The sequence below is a fragment of the Salvia splendens genome, chromosome 1 (genome assembly GCF_004379255.2).
Source record: "Salvia splendens isolate huo1 chromosome 1, SspV2, whole genome shotgun sequence".
In the NCBI taxonomy this organism is placed as follows: domain Eukaryota; kingdom Viridiplantae; phylum Streptophyta; class Magnoliopsida; order Lamiales; family Lamiaceae; genus Salvia; species Salvia splendens.
Window position 1 is genome coordinate 43,020,679 of NC_056032.1, and position 19,825 is coordinate 43,040,503.

At 32.2% G+C, this 19,825-nt stretch overlaps 2 protein-coding genes across 2 annotated transcripts; both read right to left on the reverse strand.

Moving 5' to 3' along the window:
* Positions 1–972: 972 nt before the first annotated feature.
* Positions 973–3,404, reverse strand: LOC121753669 (histone deacetylase complex subunit SAP18-like). The gene is made up of 6 exons (XM_042148910.1): positions 3,225–3,404; positions 2,538–2,570; positions 2,349–2,459; positions 1,797–1,892; positions 1,487–1,564; positions 973–1,236 (listed from the first exon to the last, which is right to left on the reverse strand). The coding sequence occupies exons 1-6, from the start codon at positions 3,339–3,341 to the stop codon at positions 1,195–1,197; spliced, it is 477 nt and encodes a 158-aa protein (XP_042004844.1). The 5' UTR covers positions 3,342–3,404; the 3' UTR covers positions 973–1,194.
* Positions 3,405–6,280: 2,876 nt separating this feature from the next.
* On the reverse strand, positions 6,281–10,380 carry LOC121753680 (transcription factor bHLH110-like). The gene is made up of 7 exons (XM_042148918.1): positions 9,870–10,380; positions 9,237–9,786; positions 8,596–8,730; positions 8,426–8,491; positions 7,461–7,526; positions 6,974–7,033; positions 6,281–6,717 (listed from the first exon to the last, which is right to left on the reverse strand). The coding sequence occupies exons 1-7, from the start codon at positions 9,962–9,964 to the stop codon at positions 6,562–6,564; spliced, it is 1,128 nt and encodes a 375-aa protein (XP_042004852.1). The 5' UTR covers positions 9,965–10,380; the 3' UTR covers positions 6,281–6,561.
* Positions 10,381–19,825: the final 9,445 nt, after the last annotated feature.

Below are 19,825 nucleotides of genomic sequence, written 5' to 3' on the forward strand. Positions count from 1 at the left end.
GTGCCCTGCGATCGGTCACCCCATCGGCTGTCATGGGCTCCCATTGTGGAGCGGGAGCCGATCTCCATTCTTCATCGCCTCCGCCCCGAAGCTGAATCATCCGCTGAGGCGATATCATTTTTTATTCCCTATATATACCCCATTCCCACCAATTATTCATATTCATCCTACTTCATTTTATCTCACTCTACATTTTACTTCTCTCTAGTCACAATATATACCCTATTCCCCACCAATTTTTCTGTAGTTTTGTAAATGTAGGATGTTTTATTTTTAATGAAATTTGTTCTTTTATTGAGTTGTCTTTAATTTATTTTTCTTGTTATTTCACACTAATAATTGAATTGCATCTCGTACATCAAAGAATTAATTTATTATGTATTTTAATTTATATTATTTAGACATTGACATTAAAAATAAAATAGTATTGATGTGAAATGAGATAGGTCTGTGAGATGAGCTCTTATTGCAAGGAGATATGTTCGGAGATGGACTGTTGACGTGGTAGGAGAAAATGAAAATATATACTGAGATGAACTCCGAATTTAAGGACACCATTGTTAGTGCCCTAAAGGGATATCTTATTCATTGAATGAAGAGAACACTAGTCTCAAACCCCAGGTTTCATCAATAAATGAGTCAAACCTTCATAAGATTTCACCATCAAATTAATTGGTGATACAATAAGTGAGCCGCTACATCTAATAAATTGACAGAATTAGAAAAAGAAATTCATGTAGTCGAACACAAAGAAGGTCATCGAAAGTCAAAGACTGTGGGATCACCAGCCCTGGCAATGGATGACAAACGAAGAACTGAAGCTAACCCGTGGTTAGAGCAGAACTACCACACCATGGGGTCGATAGCAACTCCAAATGCCTAACTTAATGTAGTTTTCTTGCCTCACGGTGGGGTCGGTCGACCCCATTATCACACAAATACTTTATATAACCTCAACAAAGGGGGAAGAAATGGACCAAGCAATTTCTATTTTCTGTTGACATTTCTTGGGAAGTACAACTCATGTCCTCTACAAAGATATTCATCAAACGAAGCTCCAAATAGAATTCACATCATTCCTAGAGATAACTCACAAAGGTCTATTACAAACACGAACAAAATGTGATTCTACCTAAAGAGAAATGTGGTTGGTTATGCTCACAATAAGATTCAGTAACACAACAGCAGCAAGGATCACTGAGGCAGGGTGATTGCCACATCCAAGTAATCACCTATCTGTATATGCAACAATCAAAAAAACCATTTAGATTTTAGAGTTTACTCTATTTTAGAAATCTCCAAAAAGTTCGCAGGTTTCATCAAAATCCATAGTTAACTTTCTATTTTACAGATTGAAACGGTTTACGATTTTTTTGGGTAAGATGTACAAGTCTCTGTTATGTGTTGTTCATCAAAAGGCATATTAGTGTAACAGTATTGAGCCTAAAATTTATGCTACCTAAGCCTCAGGGAAAAACAAGGTTACCTGAAAGCTAAGATCACCCAGTGCCTTGCTTCCGCTATCAGGCCGCCTTGCGTTAGGGTAAGAAAATGTTCTCCCCACCTTCATAAGACAAACAGAATCATCTCAAACACAGCATCGATAATTTGCTTTTGTATTTTCAGAGACTGCTCAATGTCATAAAGTGTATACTTACAGGCTAGAACTGATTTATATTTGTTAACCAAATCACCATTATTGAACAAAAATAATAGGAAGGTAATGTTGGTTACCAAGAGAGAGAAAAAATGAGATGATATGCGAACCCACAAATGTTTGTAACAAGAACACTGACCTCTCTAACAACAAAACGACCACGTTTATCAGGATAGACAAAAGCAAAGGACAGCATAGCATCTCTTCTTCTTGCTTCAGGAGCTACCTCTTTAACCTGCAGGGTGACAAAAGGCACCATTGAGAAGAGAGGCAAACATACAAGGAAAGCAGAGGATGGGTTACTAATTTACTACTATAATTACTTATCACTACTCGCAAAAACGTAGAACTTTAAAGCCTAATAATGGATGCTAAGCTAATAAGAATTTTCCCAAGTCCCAAACAAAAACACGGGGCTATTCCATTCTTCAAAACCTTTTCTAGGATGTACCAAATTACTGTCTCGAGAATTATTTAAGAGCTCAGTGATGCTAACCAAGTTAATAATGAGAATAAATCAATATTGTGTAACATAGAAGCATAAAAAGAATCTGATTCTGCCTCAACTAATATTTCTTTCCTTGCAGCCCGAAACGGGATTCTAGGAACCATGCAAGTATATACACACTACTTAGAGACAAAAGAGGGTAATAAACAGAAATAACAAAGATATCTGTAGTACTTCTCATACCAGATCAGTCAATTCACGCAAGGTTGCATCCATCCATGTATATATTTGGACCTCATCTTTGGGCTCCTTGCCCCTCACTGCAAAATCTTCATCAGTATGATGGCCTCCAACCTGTTCAAAGTTTTGGTGCCGTAGATTAGGAAATTTTGTAACAGAATCACAGACTGCTTTTCAAAATGGGAAGCATACCTTGGTGAAAACTCGAAGCAATAGTGGACAAGTCTGTGCAACAATCAGCAAGCAAACAGGGTGAAAGTCAAAATCAGCATTGCAAAATCGAAAAGGGAACATCATATGTAGATTGAATAAGAGATAGGGAATTTACAAAGACAACCAGAAAAACGTAAGCCTGACGAGTAATCCTGATACTCCAAGAGAATCGTGATTGAAGGATGATTGATCCCTACTTTTCTTATATAACTCAATACAAAGAGTGAAAGCCCAGGAATGCCTTACAATTTGTGTTTGCAGCAAAACTTTGACAAAGGAAATTCCTACCATTCTATTTTAAGCTCTTCACGAATATGGAACAAAATTTTCAGAGCTTATAACACAACTTCGAAACTAAAACTCTCACCTACTAAATAATTAAACGACTAGCCATTGAGGAATTTTAATTAATCCAACATATCAGAAATATTGCCTTCCATCATCCCAAATTATAGACAGTTCTAAATAAATCCCCCGAGTCATAAACCCTAACTCGCCCAAGTAATTACGTTCTTAAACAGACATTACAAATAAATCGCGAAAATATTTGCGAGAAAAAGTATAGAAATGAACAGTTCATCCGAGAAACCCTAGACAAAACTCATAAAGGAGAAAAGCCAGAATTAAATTGAGAGCGTGTAGGGATGGAGGGAGGAGAGAGAGAACCTTCTCACGATCGACAGGTTCAGGGCGAGGCGGGGGCCTGGCAGCTGGAGGCGGAGGCAGGCCTCTTCCCGACGGAGCCATGGGGCCTCTTCCCGGTCTTCTCTGAATTTCTGCCATCACTCAATGCTCTTGCGACTGTAAACTGTGGTTTGCAGTTTTGAGTTTTGGTTTTCAATATACAATTTGAAAGCCCGTTTTGAGAAGGCCCGATTAAAGACTACCATCATAGATTATAAGTTGGGCTGCGAGAATAAATTTTGATAGGGATTTTTCGTTACATATAACTAAATAAATTCTAGGTTTTTTATAAGAAAAAAAATACTCTTTAAAAATACTCTAATCATAATAAATAATTTAAATTATATAATGTTACATGTTATGATAGTATATATTTTTAGATACCGATTATATTGATTGTGAAAAATGTGTATTACAATACTCTTTAATTATAGATTGGGGTATTTTAGAAAAAACCAATGAAAAATGTTAAATTACCTTACAGTGCAAAGTACAATGTCTATGGACTTTCTTTTTTCATTTAACTAATTTATCACAATTTTCATAGATCTCGTATCGAATAGATACGCCTCACCTAACCTTGAGATGGAGGGAGTCATTTATTTGGTATTACGATGCCGAATCATCAAGAATAATGTTATTAGTTGTTTTGATGGTGCTATTATTGTTGTCTTGACATTGTAGTATCTTTCGACGCTGACAATGCTTTTAACAATAATCATCGTATGTTTTCTTAGTTTTACGGTTTTACTACTATCTAATTGAATCTATCTCATTATCCATCTCTCTTTTACATCCTCCAATCGATCATGTCGCATTTGCTTTTGGCGATTCCGACAATGAAAATACCTCAAACTTGGGCCTATCGTCAATATCCTAGATTCACCACAAGCAACATCTATCCAAATAAATTATAATTCTAACAATAAAAAAGTGAAACTATGTATATACAAATTTTGGCTTATTTCAAATTAAATTACTAATTATATGTTGCATCAAATTGTATAAAAATTCCATCAATTTTGCATTAGCGAGGACGTGACACTAAATTAAAAGTCCACCCTTGCTAGATCATTTAAATTCGAATGAGACTTTTGATCACTTTTTCACTAGTATAGTTAATCTACCAATAGGTACTTTTGATCACTAGTATTAATCTTCCAATAGATACTTTTGATCACTAGTATAGTTATTCTACCAATAGGTACTATCCAACTAGGCATTACTAGTAGCAAGAGATTAAATGATAAACAGTAGTATTAATTGTAGTGTTAATCTATTTTTTATGTTTTTTAGGGATGTCAATGTAACCCGAACCCGCGGGCCTGCCCGAATAACCCGATAAAAATACAGGGTTAGGGTTGTAATTTCGCAGCCCGAATTTAAAATCGGGCCATTCAAGCTGACCCGTTCGGGTTACGGGTCGGCCCCTCGGGTTGAAGGCTTCTAAACAGCGAGCAGTTTTTGTAATGGTCACAACTTTCTCTACAAAGCTCCGATTGAGGCGTGCAATATATCCACGCGAAGCTTTTTCGAAGATGAAGAGAATGCTATGCATTAGGGGTTTAACAGACTTCAAAATCGCGAGAAACATTGACTCAAACAAGGCTGTTGCACATTCACATATTTTGTGTATATTTTCTAATCCATTTTCTATCATGTCTCAACAAACATGTAAACATATCAAAATATAGAAATATAATCAAAATCATCCAAGACAACCCTCTAAAACCATGCAAAATCCAAATACGTCAACCGACTATATAAGATCACGAAAAAAATCACTATATGGTTTATGGATTCATAAATACTCGCATATAAAAGCTTTCATTTAGTATATTTCTAATATAATAGTGCAAAGTGTTTTGGCGCCGCTCGACATTGAATTATGCGTACTTTGATGATTCTTAAAATAAAGATAAATTATTATTTGACTTATTTACAACTAGAATAAATTAAATTTGACCAATCATAATTCAAGAAAACTTAGAGTTACTCCAATTAGCTAGCATCTTGATAATTCACTCTTTAACAATTCAAAATATTTTTGTTACATCTACGATGCACCTCTCACGTTATGAAAATTTTATTCAATTTTCTAGGAATTGATTTATGTTTGAATTTTGAAACAAAGTGTTGATTTATGTTTTAAATACATAAACATAAACATACTATTGATAGATATTTTGTAAATAATTATGTAATGAATAAGTTATTTAAATTTAAATAACTTAATCTTTTTAAAAAATATTAAAGAAAATTAAAAGTACGTATTTCATTGTTGAATGATTAATTAAAAATATGTATATAATTAAAGAAAATTTAAAATACGTATGATTTTTTTGAAAATATTAAAAGAATTAAAAATACGCATTGGCCCGAATAACCCGGTGGGTTAACCCGAAACCCGAAGGGTTAGGGTTAAAGTCAAACTTTTATAACCCGAAAAAATCATAACCCGCATAGCCCGTACCTGAATGGCCCGACAACCAGAACGGGTTGGCCCGATTGACATCCCTAGTTTTTTTCCCATTAGTTAAACAATTAAATTGAATTAATTAAAACAACTTATTGAATGTGATTAGATAGATGTATGGTCATAATCTATTGTACATCAATCTCTATAGAACTTATTGTTTTGTAATAATAGAGATTTAATTAGTAAATTATAACTCAGACAAGTGAACATATCACTTGATATATTTTTATTGGCAAACGGTCAAGTAAAATCTTAATGAAGGATAAAACTATAATTTCACAATAGAAGTTTTTTTATATAAAAAAAAATCAAAATGCTTGATGGCCTCTTGTTCTTCAAATTTTTTATTGAAATAAGGGAAAGCGTGAGGTAATGACATTTCTGACCGATCATAAGAGAATTATAGGCCGTCTTAGCTATTTGGGAGGGAGTCGCCTCCTAACTCCGTCGATGGCAAATGAGGTTGGATTGAGCTTGGTATATCATTTTAAAAAACAAGAAGAAAAACTTTTGTATAATAAATTTGCAAAACATAATCATCTTGAATGCCAAATTAATCTATTTTAAATTGTGTGTTTATAAGGACATAAATTAAATAATACTAAAACATAATCGTCGAATTGGTTAATTGCATAGACAATGTAATTAACTTGGACTAGGAAATCACACTTGACTACTAATGGATCAAACTTGGTCCATCCTTTTCATTTCTCTCCTTTTGTAGGATGACCAAGTTTGCTCCATTATATCAAATTAAGCATGAAAATACTCTCAAAAGCTAAGTTAAATTTAGTCATCAAAATCATACAAATTGAAGGCTCCGTCCAGACATTCACTTCACTAGGTGGCGCCGCCAAAGTGAGGCGGCGGCCAAACGGCTGCGCCACCGCCACTGTCGGTTATGTAAGACAAGCACGATAATGGGACCAAACACAACCCTCGGCTTTTCAGGTCACCCTTTGCTTCTTCGTAGCTTCCATTCTCATCAACTGCACCCTGCAATACATATGGGATGATAAATCATTCTTTCAAAATCCAAGTATAATGTTTTAGATTTTGTTACTCTTTTCCTACATGAAATCTCAAAGAACCCTAGTAAGAAAGTAAAAGAAAATAGATAATTGCGGAAAAATAAAATTTGTGATTTAGTAGTATTTTCAAATTTTATTTATCTAATCAAAAGTTTGATCAATTTTCATAACAAAATCTATTTTATAAAAGAGAAAAAATAATAAAATTGTAGTTATCTTACCCCTTTTGTTACTCTATTGGTCTTGTTCCGTGAGGCCTTCATATAAGGAACGCTTAAAGTCTGCATGGAGAAAAACAGGCAATAGTTTCATTAGATTCATATTTCACTAAATCCATTGTCTTCATATATTGTGTACAATGGATGCCACTTTAGATGTCTCAACAAATGTAATTAACATGATTGCAAGCTTTGAATTGAACCTCTTGTTACATACATTGGTATCCTAGCTAGCTATACGTATTAAAAAAACGAAATTTATAAGATCAGACACATTGAAGAACGAAAATAAAGATCGACGACAACTTCAAAAGCCAGAACAAGCTAACAACATGATATTTTTTGTTGCAATACATTATTTTGCAGGTTGGTTTTTCTCATTTCACCGTATTTATTCAATTAATTTAGCTTATATATAAGGGGAAATAAAATACATAGAGGAACAAGTACCAAGAAGAATGTTTTTTTTTAACATGTGTGTCAGTATTACCTCTACTTGTGTCTGTAGAAATTTGATGTATCCAATGGCCTCCATTAGTACCGATGCTGTGTCTGTCTGCAATATTCTCCAACGCCCACATGTCATAATTCCATTACATATAAGTAATTTAATTTAATTCTTTGAGATATATATAGAAAAATGGTTTAGGGCATCTTTTATTGAGATTCTAAGCATGAAACTTTTGACTACTGCTGCTAATTTCTTTAACTGTTTTCTTCTTTCATTATTATATACTCCTACTTTTAAGATCCCAAATTTTACCTCAGCCTTTATGCAGAAAATATTGCTTCTCAATCGGTGTAATGTCACATGCATACGACAATATACAGTGTAAGCGTGGGCTTGTGTGTAATAAATGATGATAATCATGTATGTGTCTGTCTTGTATTTAAGAAACCCTAATTATTGATCATTCAAGGTTTTGTACGATGCCATAATTCATAATGGTATGATGAATGAATTGGTTTGATTACCAAATTGGAGTTAATCCTTGCCAGCTAGATGATAATTTACATGACAAATTGTCGGGAAAAATGAAGTTTTATCAAATTCGGATCCATCCGACAATTTTAAAAACCAACATAAAAAATCATGAAGTTAAGATTTATTCGCAATTATTTGAAGACAATTTTTTTTGTGAAATTGTATATGGTAGACGAGAAATCATACATGGATGTAACTATCAGTGAGTTAAACGATGTCGTCTGTTTATACAAAAAATGACATCGTTTGGTTAAAAAACATCGTCAACTTATTAAATGTAGATCACCAATTTTGACAGCGTAGGATAATTGCGAACAAATTTTGACCTCAAAGTTTTTCTGACTAATTTTTAAAGTTGCGAGGACGGATCAGAATTTGATCAAAATTCATAGTTTTTCAAGCAATTTGCACTGATTTATACGATTAATGCAAAACATGATGTTCTTGAAGCAATACTAGTATTATTTTACCTTGCCAAAAGGTGCTACCAATTGTTGAAGTGCTGCAATTCTATCTCCCAATTTCTCTTTTCTCACCTGAATTGTCAATTTTTAAAAAGCGTTATAATTATGCAATAGACATATTGTATAATTATGCAATAGACATAATCAAAAATATTTTCGACCACTTAATACAATACCTTAAATGGAGGGATAGAAGATCGCGCTTCTAACCGCGATTTCTTAGGCGGTTTTTGAATTTGCGACTTTGGCTCCATTTTGTTGGTGTTGCGTTTTGCTTCTGTTACTACTCCATTGCTTGAAACTGATGACACCTTTCAAAAATTCAAAAAAGAATAAAGTTGTTCAACAAAATAATTATAATGCATGGCCCTCTTGTCAATATCCAACTGAAAAAGATCCAATTTTCTGAAAACAAAATTAAAAGGTGTACATATATAATGCAAAAAGCTGAGAAAAGGGAAGCCCTCTTTCATATAAAGGAAAAGAAAAAGATATCAAATACACTAAAAAGCAGCTATAAATTGACTAGGAAAGACTCCTAGCTTTCCTATTTCTTAGTTCCAAAGGATTAATAAAATCATCACACCAATTTGAATAAAACGGAAAAGCTATTTATGGTTTTTTTTAAAAAAATAAAATAATTCTACTGTTCATATAATTCGCTAGGCATCAATTCGGGAAGGACTAGAGATAACTTTCAATAATTTCTGCAAATTTTAAATAGAAAAAAAAGTCGATAAGGGCTTATGCCCCTCCTCTCTCCTTACTGTGTCCGCCCATGGTTACGAACATTAAACCCGGAAAAAAAGTGACAAACCTTATTAGAGCCATAAAATGGGATCTGAAGGGATTGGTGCATCTGATCCAAACCATAACTAGAAAACTCATCCCTCAAAATCCCAATCTGACTGTGCGAAGCCGCCGCCGGCGGAAAATTGGCCGTAAACCTAGACGACGCCAGGAGATCCAACGCCTCCAAATTCATATCCAAAGATCCCGGCGCTGGATTGATCAGGCTCGAATACTCGGCCGGAAAAATCTGCCTCGTGTGGTTAACACTATTGCCGGAGTAAAATTCCGGCGAATTCATCTTCCCGTACGAGGAGAATGATTTCAGCAGAAACTTCGTTGCGACGTCGTTTTGCTGCAGATCAGAGCTATGCTGCTGCTGATGCTGGTTTCTTTGGGTTTGCTCGTCGCCGCCGCCTCCTCCTCTTCCCCCGCAGCTCAGTATGTCCGAGTATTTGCGGTAGTAATGCTGCAGATCTTGGTCGGAGTGATTGTTGCTCCAATTGCTGAATCCCATTTCCATGGATGTGTGTGATGAATTCTCCTGCTGCTTCGTTTCACTCAAGCAATTGGAATTCCTGTGAAAAAACAAATTAAAAAAAAAAAAAATTTGGTTGTTGAAACCCTAGCTAGGTTAGAATGAAGAGAGAAAGGGGCTTACAAGAAGGAAGAGGGAGGCCAAGGAGTGGCATAGTTAGGTAGAGAAGAGCCAAGGAGTTGATCTTGGTGGTGATGATGGCTGTTTGCAGACTCCATAATGAGGTGATAATTTGTTTTAAACCACTTGAAAATCCCAAGATTAATGATTTCTTTTTTGTAAAGAAAAGATTTTTCAGCTAAGAAAGTAAAGCCTTCTCTCTCTCTCTCTCTACAGTTGCTCAGGTGACAGCCATATACTTTCAAACTCCTCTCTTTACTCTTTCAATGTCTCATCAAAAAGCAGCCTTGAAAAGAAACGAAGCACACACCATGAAATCAAATAAACAACCAATGAATCAAGAAACCCTCACTCTCTCTCTCTTGTTTTTTTTCCTTCTGTCAAAGCATATGGTTAATTAATAAACTATATATATGCCATGAAGAAGCTCTTCTTTCAATCCCAAGGTTTTGAAAGAAGAAGAAAGTAGTGTATAGAGAGAAATGATGGCTACCATGAGCTTTATCTCTCTCTATATATATATATTTGTGTGTATATACACATGTTGGCAGTCTTTAAATATTGCATTGGGCCACGATGAGATTAGGGAGTACCAAAGAAGGCCATGGGTGTCTAGCTATTTGATGTATATCTCTCCTCAATCAGTTGGTGTGGTCCAATTGCATGATTATATTGTTGTATATTAATTTAACGAGGTTTTTCCAAAGAGATAAATGAAATTATGTTATACTACATGAGGCCAAGACCGCCCATGACATCATCTGACGTTAACTCTTATCGCCCATGGATGAAATGGTTATTTCCAATGTTTATTTCGTTTTGAATTGTGGACGGATGCAAATATTTGTTTTGGTAGAGGTAGTATAATTTAAATTTCTAGTTTAGAATTTTGAGAAACTAAATTTCTATATTTCGTAGTTATGATAGGGATTGTTGCACGACAATTCATACGGAAAATTCACTAACGTTAGTTAGGTACGAACTTAAACCACTATTTGTATCCGCTGATAGTTTTCAATGGTATGTTTTGAAGTTGAGAAATCAGTGAGGATGTTCACTCCTTCAGATCAGATCGTTCCCATGCACGTGTACCCAGGTTTAGGGATTTCTTTCGAATAAAAAGAAATACGACCCAATTGTAATGAGAGACAAAAGAGAGTTATATGTAGTTACCTTTGCAATGTTAAAGTTATACTACTAGATAACTAGTTTTTTCAAGAAGAATAATCTTTTAGAATTGATGTGTATATCAAATTGTTATTTTATCATCCTGAGCAACGTAAATAAATACTCCACTAGTTTCCAACAATATATTCAAAGCAAAAATTTCTCAAATCCTAAGTCTATATATTCGATTTACTTGATGAATTGATAAGGTTAGGTATTTCATATTATCATATACTACTATCTATATATCTATTATCTATAAGACGATAACTATATTCAAACTTTTGAAGAGATGCGAGTTTTAATACACAATTAGTAAAGTAAAAGAGATAGAAAAAAAAGTGATAGAAGTATTGTTAGTGGAAAATGAGTCTCATTATTAGAGAGAAAAAAGTTTTTCTAAAATAGAAAATTTATAGTAATTTTAAGAGACAAACTAAAATTAAAACAATTCATATTTTTAAGGGATATAGGGTAATATCACATGCTGGATCTTAATTAAAATTTGGGAGTTTTTTTAGCGATTAAAAATATGACAATATATTTACATACCTAGTAAGTGCGGGTGATCTCAACGGGACATCAATAATTTATATAGAAGAATGTTTAAAATTTAATCAATGTGCGATGCCGACGTATTTTATCACTAACTTAAATAAATGAAAGAAGTACATGTGATAGGCCACGACATAAGAGTGTCAATATCCTCACCAAATATATTTTCGCATGTTTTATTAATTTAAGATTGTAATATTGGCTCGTGTATTTACTTACTAGGCATGCCACACGCAGATCCCGAACTTTAATCATACATACAAACTATTTATATCATTATGATTAATGGTGTGTTTGGCTGTATGATTAAATATACCAAATTTGAAACTAAGACGGCTATCGGCCAGGTTGCATTGATTTACTTGAATGAAAAGAAAGGATATGTGCAATGATTTATTGCAATACATAATTACATATAGGTTAGTTATAGTTGTGGTCTGAACTTTGATAGTAGTAGCTTTTTTTTACCAATGGTGCTGAAGTGACGGAAATTTATATACCAATCATTAAATATAGACGTGTGTTTCATGCAAACAATTTGATTATTTATAATAATTAAACAAAAGATTTCATTTCACAAAAATAAATCTATACCTTTACACAAATTGAAGATGATGAATGCCGATTAATTATTAGTAGTACAATTTATAAGTGAGTTTCAACTAAATGTATAAACTAGAGTACTAATTAAGGAGTAAAAAAGAAAATATATTAGCTAAATTAGTATATGTATAAAACAAAAATGTGAGGGTCAATGAAAGCTGATGTAATAATAATTCACTCTTCAGTGTCTAGTAATCGAGGCCAAGCGTGCGAAAATTCCTGAGTTTCTGACATTGAGGAAATTTATAAAATTACTGTAAAAGAATTTATGAAATTACTGTAAAAGGTATTATATTCGTAGATGATATAATAAATACAGGCAGAATCATTCAACAAATATATGTTTTTATGTGAATGTGATACATCACACAGACCACCGAACTATAAGGACTGGATCAATCTTTGAATTCCAAAAATTTGAAGAAAAAGTAGACAATGACGTAGGAGGGAAATATATTTGAAGGATAAAAGAAAAGGAAATTATAAATATCTTTCATAGTTTTAGTGTAGTTAATTTAACTATGAATATAATCACTTTATACACATATATTTCTTAAGTTTCCAAGAAAAATATGGCTTTCACAATCACCAACCCTTACAAATAAATTAGGAACGATTTGCAACACTTAAATCATAAAGATCTATGATAAATTCATCACATTGTTTCATGAATTCGTGGTCATTAACTAATTGAGCATGTGCGAATATGATGGAAGTTTTATAATTCAAAAGTTAACCATTTCTAATCTTTATAATGAGATTTGAATTCAAATAGTGCATTTATCAAGCAAAGTGATACATTCTCACAGTCCTAGCAATGTGATGGTACTAATTTATAAGAATAGTAGTACTAACTTATTTAAGTCTCTCCATATATATATATATGAAACTGATTATGAAACAATAATCATTAGAAGACAATTTAATCAGTACATGTTGATTGATGATGGGATGGTCAAAATCAATTTCAAACGAATTTATGTTTTTTATACATGCACAAATTAACGATATTTTCTCAAGTGGTGTTCGGTTTCCAAGATAAAATAATACCAAGATACAATCTAGGATTGTGTTGTGAGATTATTTTTGTCATAGGGGGTTAGCTATGACAAATTATCCCATGATTATCCATCTAGGATTGAATTGTGGGGTTGGATATTATGAACCAAACACACAACAAGTTTAATCCCGGATACAATCTTGCAAACCGAATACCCCTATGGTTATGCTTTTCTATTCATGATCAAATAATGCATTTATACATTAAAATTATTATTTGTTACAATTTTCCTAAAAAAGTTGATTTATTGACTAGATCTCAATCCTACATAAGGAAAAGATTTGTTTGATAGCAATAATCCCAAATGCATGAACTAGAATCCAACAGCCAACATGGTACATAGATTAGATAGATATGGATGAGAATTGATTGATTTTCATTAATTAATCAAGTCTAAAAGTAATGAACATTGGGGCATGAGCGACGATTCACCAAACTAATTAATCTGATCTGTTTTGTAAGTAATGGATGTTGAGTCGGTTTCGAAGAATCTTAATTAAGGCTGGGTTATGATTTTTTTTCATTATAAATATATATCCATCTTATTTCATGTAAATTATATTATAAAATATACAAAAACATCATTAAAAATTCATGGCCATTAAAATTCTTTCAAGTTAACTACAAACTCATGAAATCACTTCGTTTATCTTGACTAAATGAATAATGGCCATGATATATTTTTCACATGAAAAAATGAATCTTTACACACATTAATAGTTCCTTATACAATCATTCATTCTTTTATATATGTTCCAATAATACTTAATACATAAAATAATAAATTAGATAAAACTGTAATGGTCAATGCATTTTTCCAAATTTGTACATGTATATAGACATATAGAAGAAGCATACATACATTAAACAACAAAACAATAAAACTGTAACATGAATTCTCAGACATTATGATTATAATTTGAAATTTTCGACAGGACAAAGGGAAGATTACCCATGCCATATAAGGACAACCCATTTGGTTGATGATTATAATGATGTCAAATTGACCTTTCAATGACATCATATTTTTTCTATTATATCAGAATGGATTTTATTCTTGGCTTTTTACTATTCATCCACATACAATTCATCATCAATTTGCAGGCTTATGTGAATTTTGAGGTTTCAACTTTTTTTTTCTTATTATATTGGATAACGCTTCATCGAAGTAGACCAAATGTGAAAACTTGGATAATTATTTTTCCTATTTTGGTAAGTTAATTTTTTTTCCTTGTAGTCGGCAATTCGCTCTAATACCATGAAAGAAGTTCATGGCCATCTGAAAGTTAAAAGTAACTCATAGAAGATAGACTTATATAGTGATTCAATTTTCAACACCAATGGGAGTACTATTAGAGAAAATAACAGCGACGACAATGCATGTAAATGGAGTATGTTTTTTTTAATATATCGGCCCCGGATGCAATTTGATCCGGATTACTCTGTTCAAGGATTAATTTAACGCAATATTTATATTCTCAATTTTTAGTTTTGAAATAATTTATACTCCCTTCGCCCATCTGTAGTAGAGATGTTTCATTTTGAGCACTTATTTTGAAAAAATGATAATAAATAGTTAAAGTGTAGAGAGAGAAAAATAAGAGAGAGAATAATATAGATAAGAGTCTTCTCTATATTATTCTATCTCTTACGTTACTTTTTATATACTTTAACTATTTATTATTATTTTTCCAAAACGGATGCTGAAAATGAAACACATCTACTGCAGAGGGACGGAGGGAGTACATTATTTTAATAAAATTTAACTTTTTATCAGTAATTTTTTGTAAACACAACCTCCAATATATTTAAGAAATTTGGTCCAATGAAGTGTATCCCAAATAAGTTTCCAATTTAATGTGAAATTCATTAACTTTGATAATTAGGGTTCAATTTAATGTGTTTTCCAACGCTTACTTCATTAAGAAATTAAACTTGTGCCTAATCTCTATCTCTCACAAAACTTGTTAGTTAGTTTATGTAAGTTGATTTTGAAATGACACCGATTTTAGCATTTAATATAAAATCAATTATATTTATTGAGAAACGTTGACATTTGTTACAATAATGTGGTTATCAAGAAAATTATACATGCTGAAAAAAATTAACAACATTTCCGATCGACAATCCAAAAATTTTAAATTTAGGTTAGGATAAATTTTTCCTAATCCAAAAAAAAAAATCATCTCATTGTATATAGCTGGCCATATCGTGGCTAAATAGCCATTTAATTCCTTAGTAAATTCTCATATAAATACCCACTAAATCTCTATAGAATTACTGTTCAAATCTGCTGCTAAACCCTAAAACTTTTTAGCTCGTGCCAAATAGCAGCAAGATCAATGACCCTTAATCTTGAAACTTGAAAAGGTAACCTTTATATATTAAATAATTTAGTATAAGAACAAGAACCAATTTATACACTATATAATTACATAGTGGCAAGCGAGCCAAAAAAGGTAGCCACAGACCAAGCAGCCATTTCCTGTACATTGTGATATACACCTGTATTCAAAAAGTTTTTTACTTTTTCTAACAAATACTATATTATTCAATCATACAATTAATAGTCATCTATAACTGCACCATTTAATTAGTCACTAATACGATCTATATATATATATATATATATATATATATATATATATATTTTCCTTCTTCTTCTTCAACTCATCTATGATCATTTGGGCGTCACATCCTTCAGCGTATCTTCTGATATCCCGTGTATAGTTGCGAATGTCCAACACAGTACAACCAACAGACTCATAACCGCCCATCAACTCAGTAAGCAGCTTGAAAGTTAGAGATGGCCCGATATTAGCTCCAGCACAATCTGAAATAAATTTTTGATGCACTGGTTCAAGTTGACGATTTAGCCTCATGAACTTGTGGTGTTGTACATCAACCATGGGATGGTTGTGTTCTTCTTTAAAGTGTTGAATTACGTAACCACGATCTGAATCAAATTTGAAAGCAACAGAAGCATTACATCCACATTTTTTTGATTTGCATCGTCTTTTGGGTTGTTGATCGTTAAACTTCTGTTCACCCTCTCTATTACACACCATGTAAAACCATAAGGTGATATCATCAACCTTCTTTGAACCGTTCTTCCTTGTATCAAATCCGACGCGTCGCCCATAGTTCTGGTATAACTCAATTGCGTTGTCCAAAGTAGGGAAGCTACGACCAACATATGGTTTAAGTTCTATTGGGCATTCTGGAATATTTAAATCTGAAATAATTCAAAATGAGAAAATACCCAAAAAATAATACCAAACAAAAATAATCCGTCAGCTGGAATTAGTATGCTAATAGGTAATAATAAACTGAAATCGCTTCATAATTGATACTACTATCAAGAAAATAATAAATTAAATACAAAGATCCAACTCCGAAAATTAGTATGATTATACGTCATAATAGGATGTAATCGCTTCATAGAAGTGATACAACTATCCTTTACAAATATGGGTAATACTAAACACACCTATAAGCATACATTAGGTACGTTGCTACCAATTCTATACTAACAGCCTGCACTAAAATGTCATAGCCACACGCCAACTAAGTAAGAGTTACATCGTTACTAATATTGATAAATACGCAAGATTAAAATAAAGTAATATAAGTATAATTCTCCAAATGATGTTTAAAAGGATAACCTGTATTCTGCACAATGTCATCTACGGGTGACTGATTATCTACATGCGAAGTAGATGGCGTTTCATAATCCATTCCCGGATATCTATATCATAACAAAATAGAGCAAATCTTCTTCTTAAAACACTAAACAATATCAATGAAATTTCAGAAACATAAATTCATACGTCTACATAAAAATTACTCACCGTATATATTTGACAGATATACAAGAACCACAAATTCAAACACTGGATGGAAGATAGCAATTTAAACGGAAATGGCTAGCATCGAGATTTTGGAATGGAAACTCAAATGTTGACAAGGAATTATACTACACCGCAATAATAACATCGACGGAGAATTTTTGCATATCTACAAATGTTAAGACTATGCAGAACTACATTAATTGGAATAGGGTATGCAAATTAGACGAAATATTGAAGAAGAAGATATTATGGGCTAATACACTACACTAAAGAGCAGTTAGGGGAGAGAAGACGGAGCACAATTATAGGAATTACAATAACTAACAATATACTGCATTTACTTAATTAACCTTTGTAGATTATAAATAATTAAAATAATAATATTTTCTAATTAAATCTGGCGGTTAAATACTTTAATCTTAAGATTAGATTGTCTCATCCAATGGATGTAAATCGGTCTGTAATTCTTGGTTTAAGGCCATTTTTGTTTTGATCAAATACCTATATATATATATATATATATACTATATTTATACACGTTTCAGACACAATCTAATTCATAATCTGGTTAAAAAGTGGGATTAAACCTATATATTTATTCCATGTGATGAATACGTACTATTGCTGGCTGAAATTTTAATATATTATTCCATAGTCTCAAATCGTTAGATTTGTAAAATTTTTTGAATATAAGTAAGAGCAGATCAAGTAACCTTGAGTATTTTCACTTAACTAATAAAAAGATGTGTAATTCGACAAAATTAATAGCCTTTGCCATGCAATTTTGTCGGTTAGCTCTGAAGTAAATATTTAAAAAATATTAGAGAAAAAGAAATAAAAAATTAAAGAGGGCCACAAGATTTCAAATCAGAGTAAAAGTAGAGGAGATGGGAGAATGTGTGTGTGAGTATGGGCCACTTCTTTATTTTTTATAGCCTTAAATCTTTCTCACCGTCCAAGTATAGGACCATTTCTACATTCTAAGCTTCACTTTATTACAATTTTTAATCTTCTAACCTTGCAACAAGTACATATATTATTGTTATTATTATCATTATTGTTATTTTACACTTCTTCTGTCACATTCTAGCGGGAGCATTTTTTATTTGATACAAAATTTTGTTAGTGTGTTTTTAATTATGTGAAAGAGAAAATAAAGTATGAGGATAAAAAAGTAGAGATGATAATGTTTCTATTTTAAGTAATGTGTTATTTAGAATGGAACATAATTAAAAAAAATGTGTCACGTAAAGTGAGATAGAAAGGTACTGAAGGTACACTGTAAGATCAACACATAAGCTTGCAAAAAATAAAACCAACTAACAAACAACACGAACATCATTAATGTCACACCCAGGGACGAAGCCACACTGGGGCCTGGGGGGGCACTGGGCCCCCCAGCTATCGTAACCATTATTAGATATTATGCTTTAACAATAAACTAAAAAGTGTTTCAGCTCAGTTGGTTAATATACTCCCCTTTCATCTGTGAGGAACTGTGTTTGACTCCCATGAACCACAGTTGATGTTTTCTTTTTGCAAAACACTAGATATACTTTCTTCACTTAGTTTTTTTTTATAGACACCACTTAAGCTAATTCTATTGATCGACCTTTTCACTTTATATTCTGTTTTATTCCAAAATTTTCCATTTATATATTCTGTTCATTTTATAAATTTTCATGTTGGCCACTTTGAAAAATCTTTTTACTTATAATTTTTATCATTCATAAGATTCTTACTTTTTACACATCCACATCTACTAATTTATTTAATTTTAATGTTTATTATTTGTGTCACTTTGCAACATTTGATTATTTTAAACAGTAATTGCATAGTTGATATATTAAATATTTTTAGACTTCAATATACTCTTTAAATATGAAAATATTTTACTCCATATAATATTAATAAATTTTAGTCTAAGAATATACTCCATAATCTTTATTCATTTCTTTATAATCATCATTCAATTTCATCTCAAACTTCTCTTATTAAAGATTCATAGAAAATGAATCGAAGTTCTCTTATTAAAGATTCATAGAAAATTAACAAGTAAATATCGTAAAATTTAGTCATCAATAAAAGTATTTGGACCCCCCAATAAAAAATTTCTGGCTTCGTCACTTGTCACATCCTTCTATTAGCTTATATATATCTCTTAACCTTCAACATGTAAAAAAAAAACACCCACACAATGAACAACACAATCTTCTGGAAACAAAAAATGAATAGGGATATGAATATGATAACCACAAATAGCTAAGACCCACAAAAGTAAATAATAGGAGTAATAAAGCATCGAAGAGGGATCTGATTCCGAATTATGATTTTCTCCATGTTGCAATCATGATAGGTTTTGCAATATAATAATTAGTATGAAGGATTTGCTCAATACAGAATGAGTTGATGTTGAATTTCATCATCTTATCTAAATAGATAGTATAAAATTCCACATTATTTAACCATTAAAATGTTATCTTTCTTTGCTCAGTTCGTTGGGATTCTTCTAATTCAACATAAGTAGTAGTATAATTTTGAAGTATTGATCTGTTATGATTTTGCAAATAATTATTTGTAATCGATCAAGATTTCAGCGCTACATAGCTTGATGACTTAATTAGGTGGTACTACCGGAGGATCAATTCTTTTTTTGGTAAAGGATTTTAATGGAATTCCATTTTAATGAAGAGCATTAGTCGTATTCCGCCTCAGGGAGTGAC

Coding starts and splice junctions, on each gene's coding strand:
- LOC121753669 (XM_042148910.1), bottom strand. CDS start 3,341: ATGGCAGAAATTCAGAGAAGACCGGGAAGAGGCCCCATGGCTCCGTCG. Junction 2,460..2,537: donor TGCTTCGAGTTTTCACCAAG/GTATGCTTCCCA, acceptor AACTTTGAACAG/GTTGGAGGCCATCATACTGA. Junction 1,565..1,796: donor GTCGTTTTGTTGTTAGAGAG/GTCAGTGTTCTT, acceptor TGTCTTATGAAG/GTGGGGAGAACATTTTCTTA.
- LOC121753680 (XM_042148918.1), bottom strand. CDS start 9,964: ATGGAGTCTGCAAACAGCCATCATCACCACCAAGATCAACTCCTTGGC. Junction 9,787..9,869: donor TGGCCTCCCTCTTCCTTCTT/GTAAGCCCCTTT, acceptor GTTTTTTCACAG/GAATTCCAATTGCTTGAGTG. Junction 6,718..6,973: donor CCAATAGAGTAACAAAAGGG/GTAAGATAACTA, acceptor TATGTATTGCAG/GGTGCAGTTGATGAGAATGG.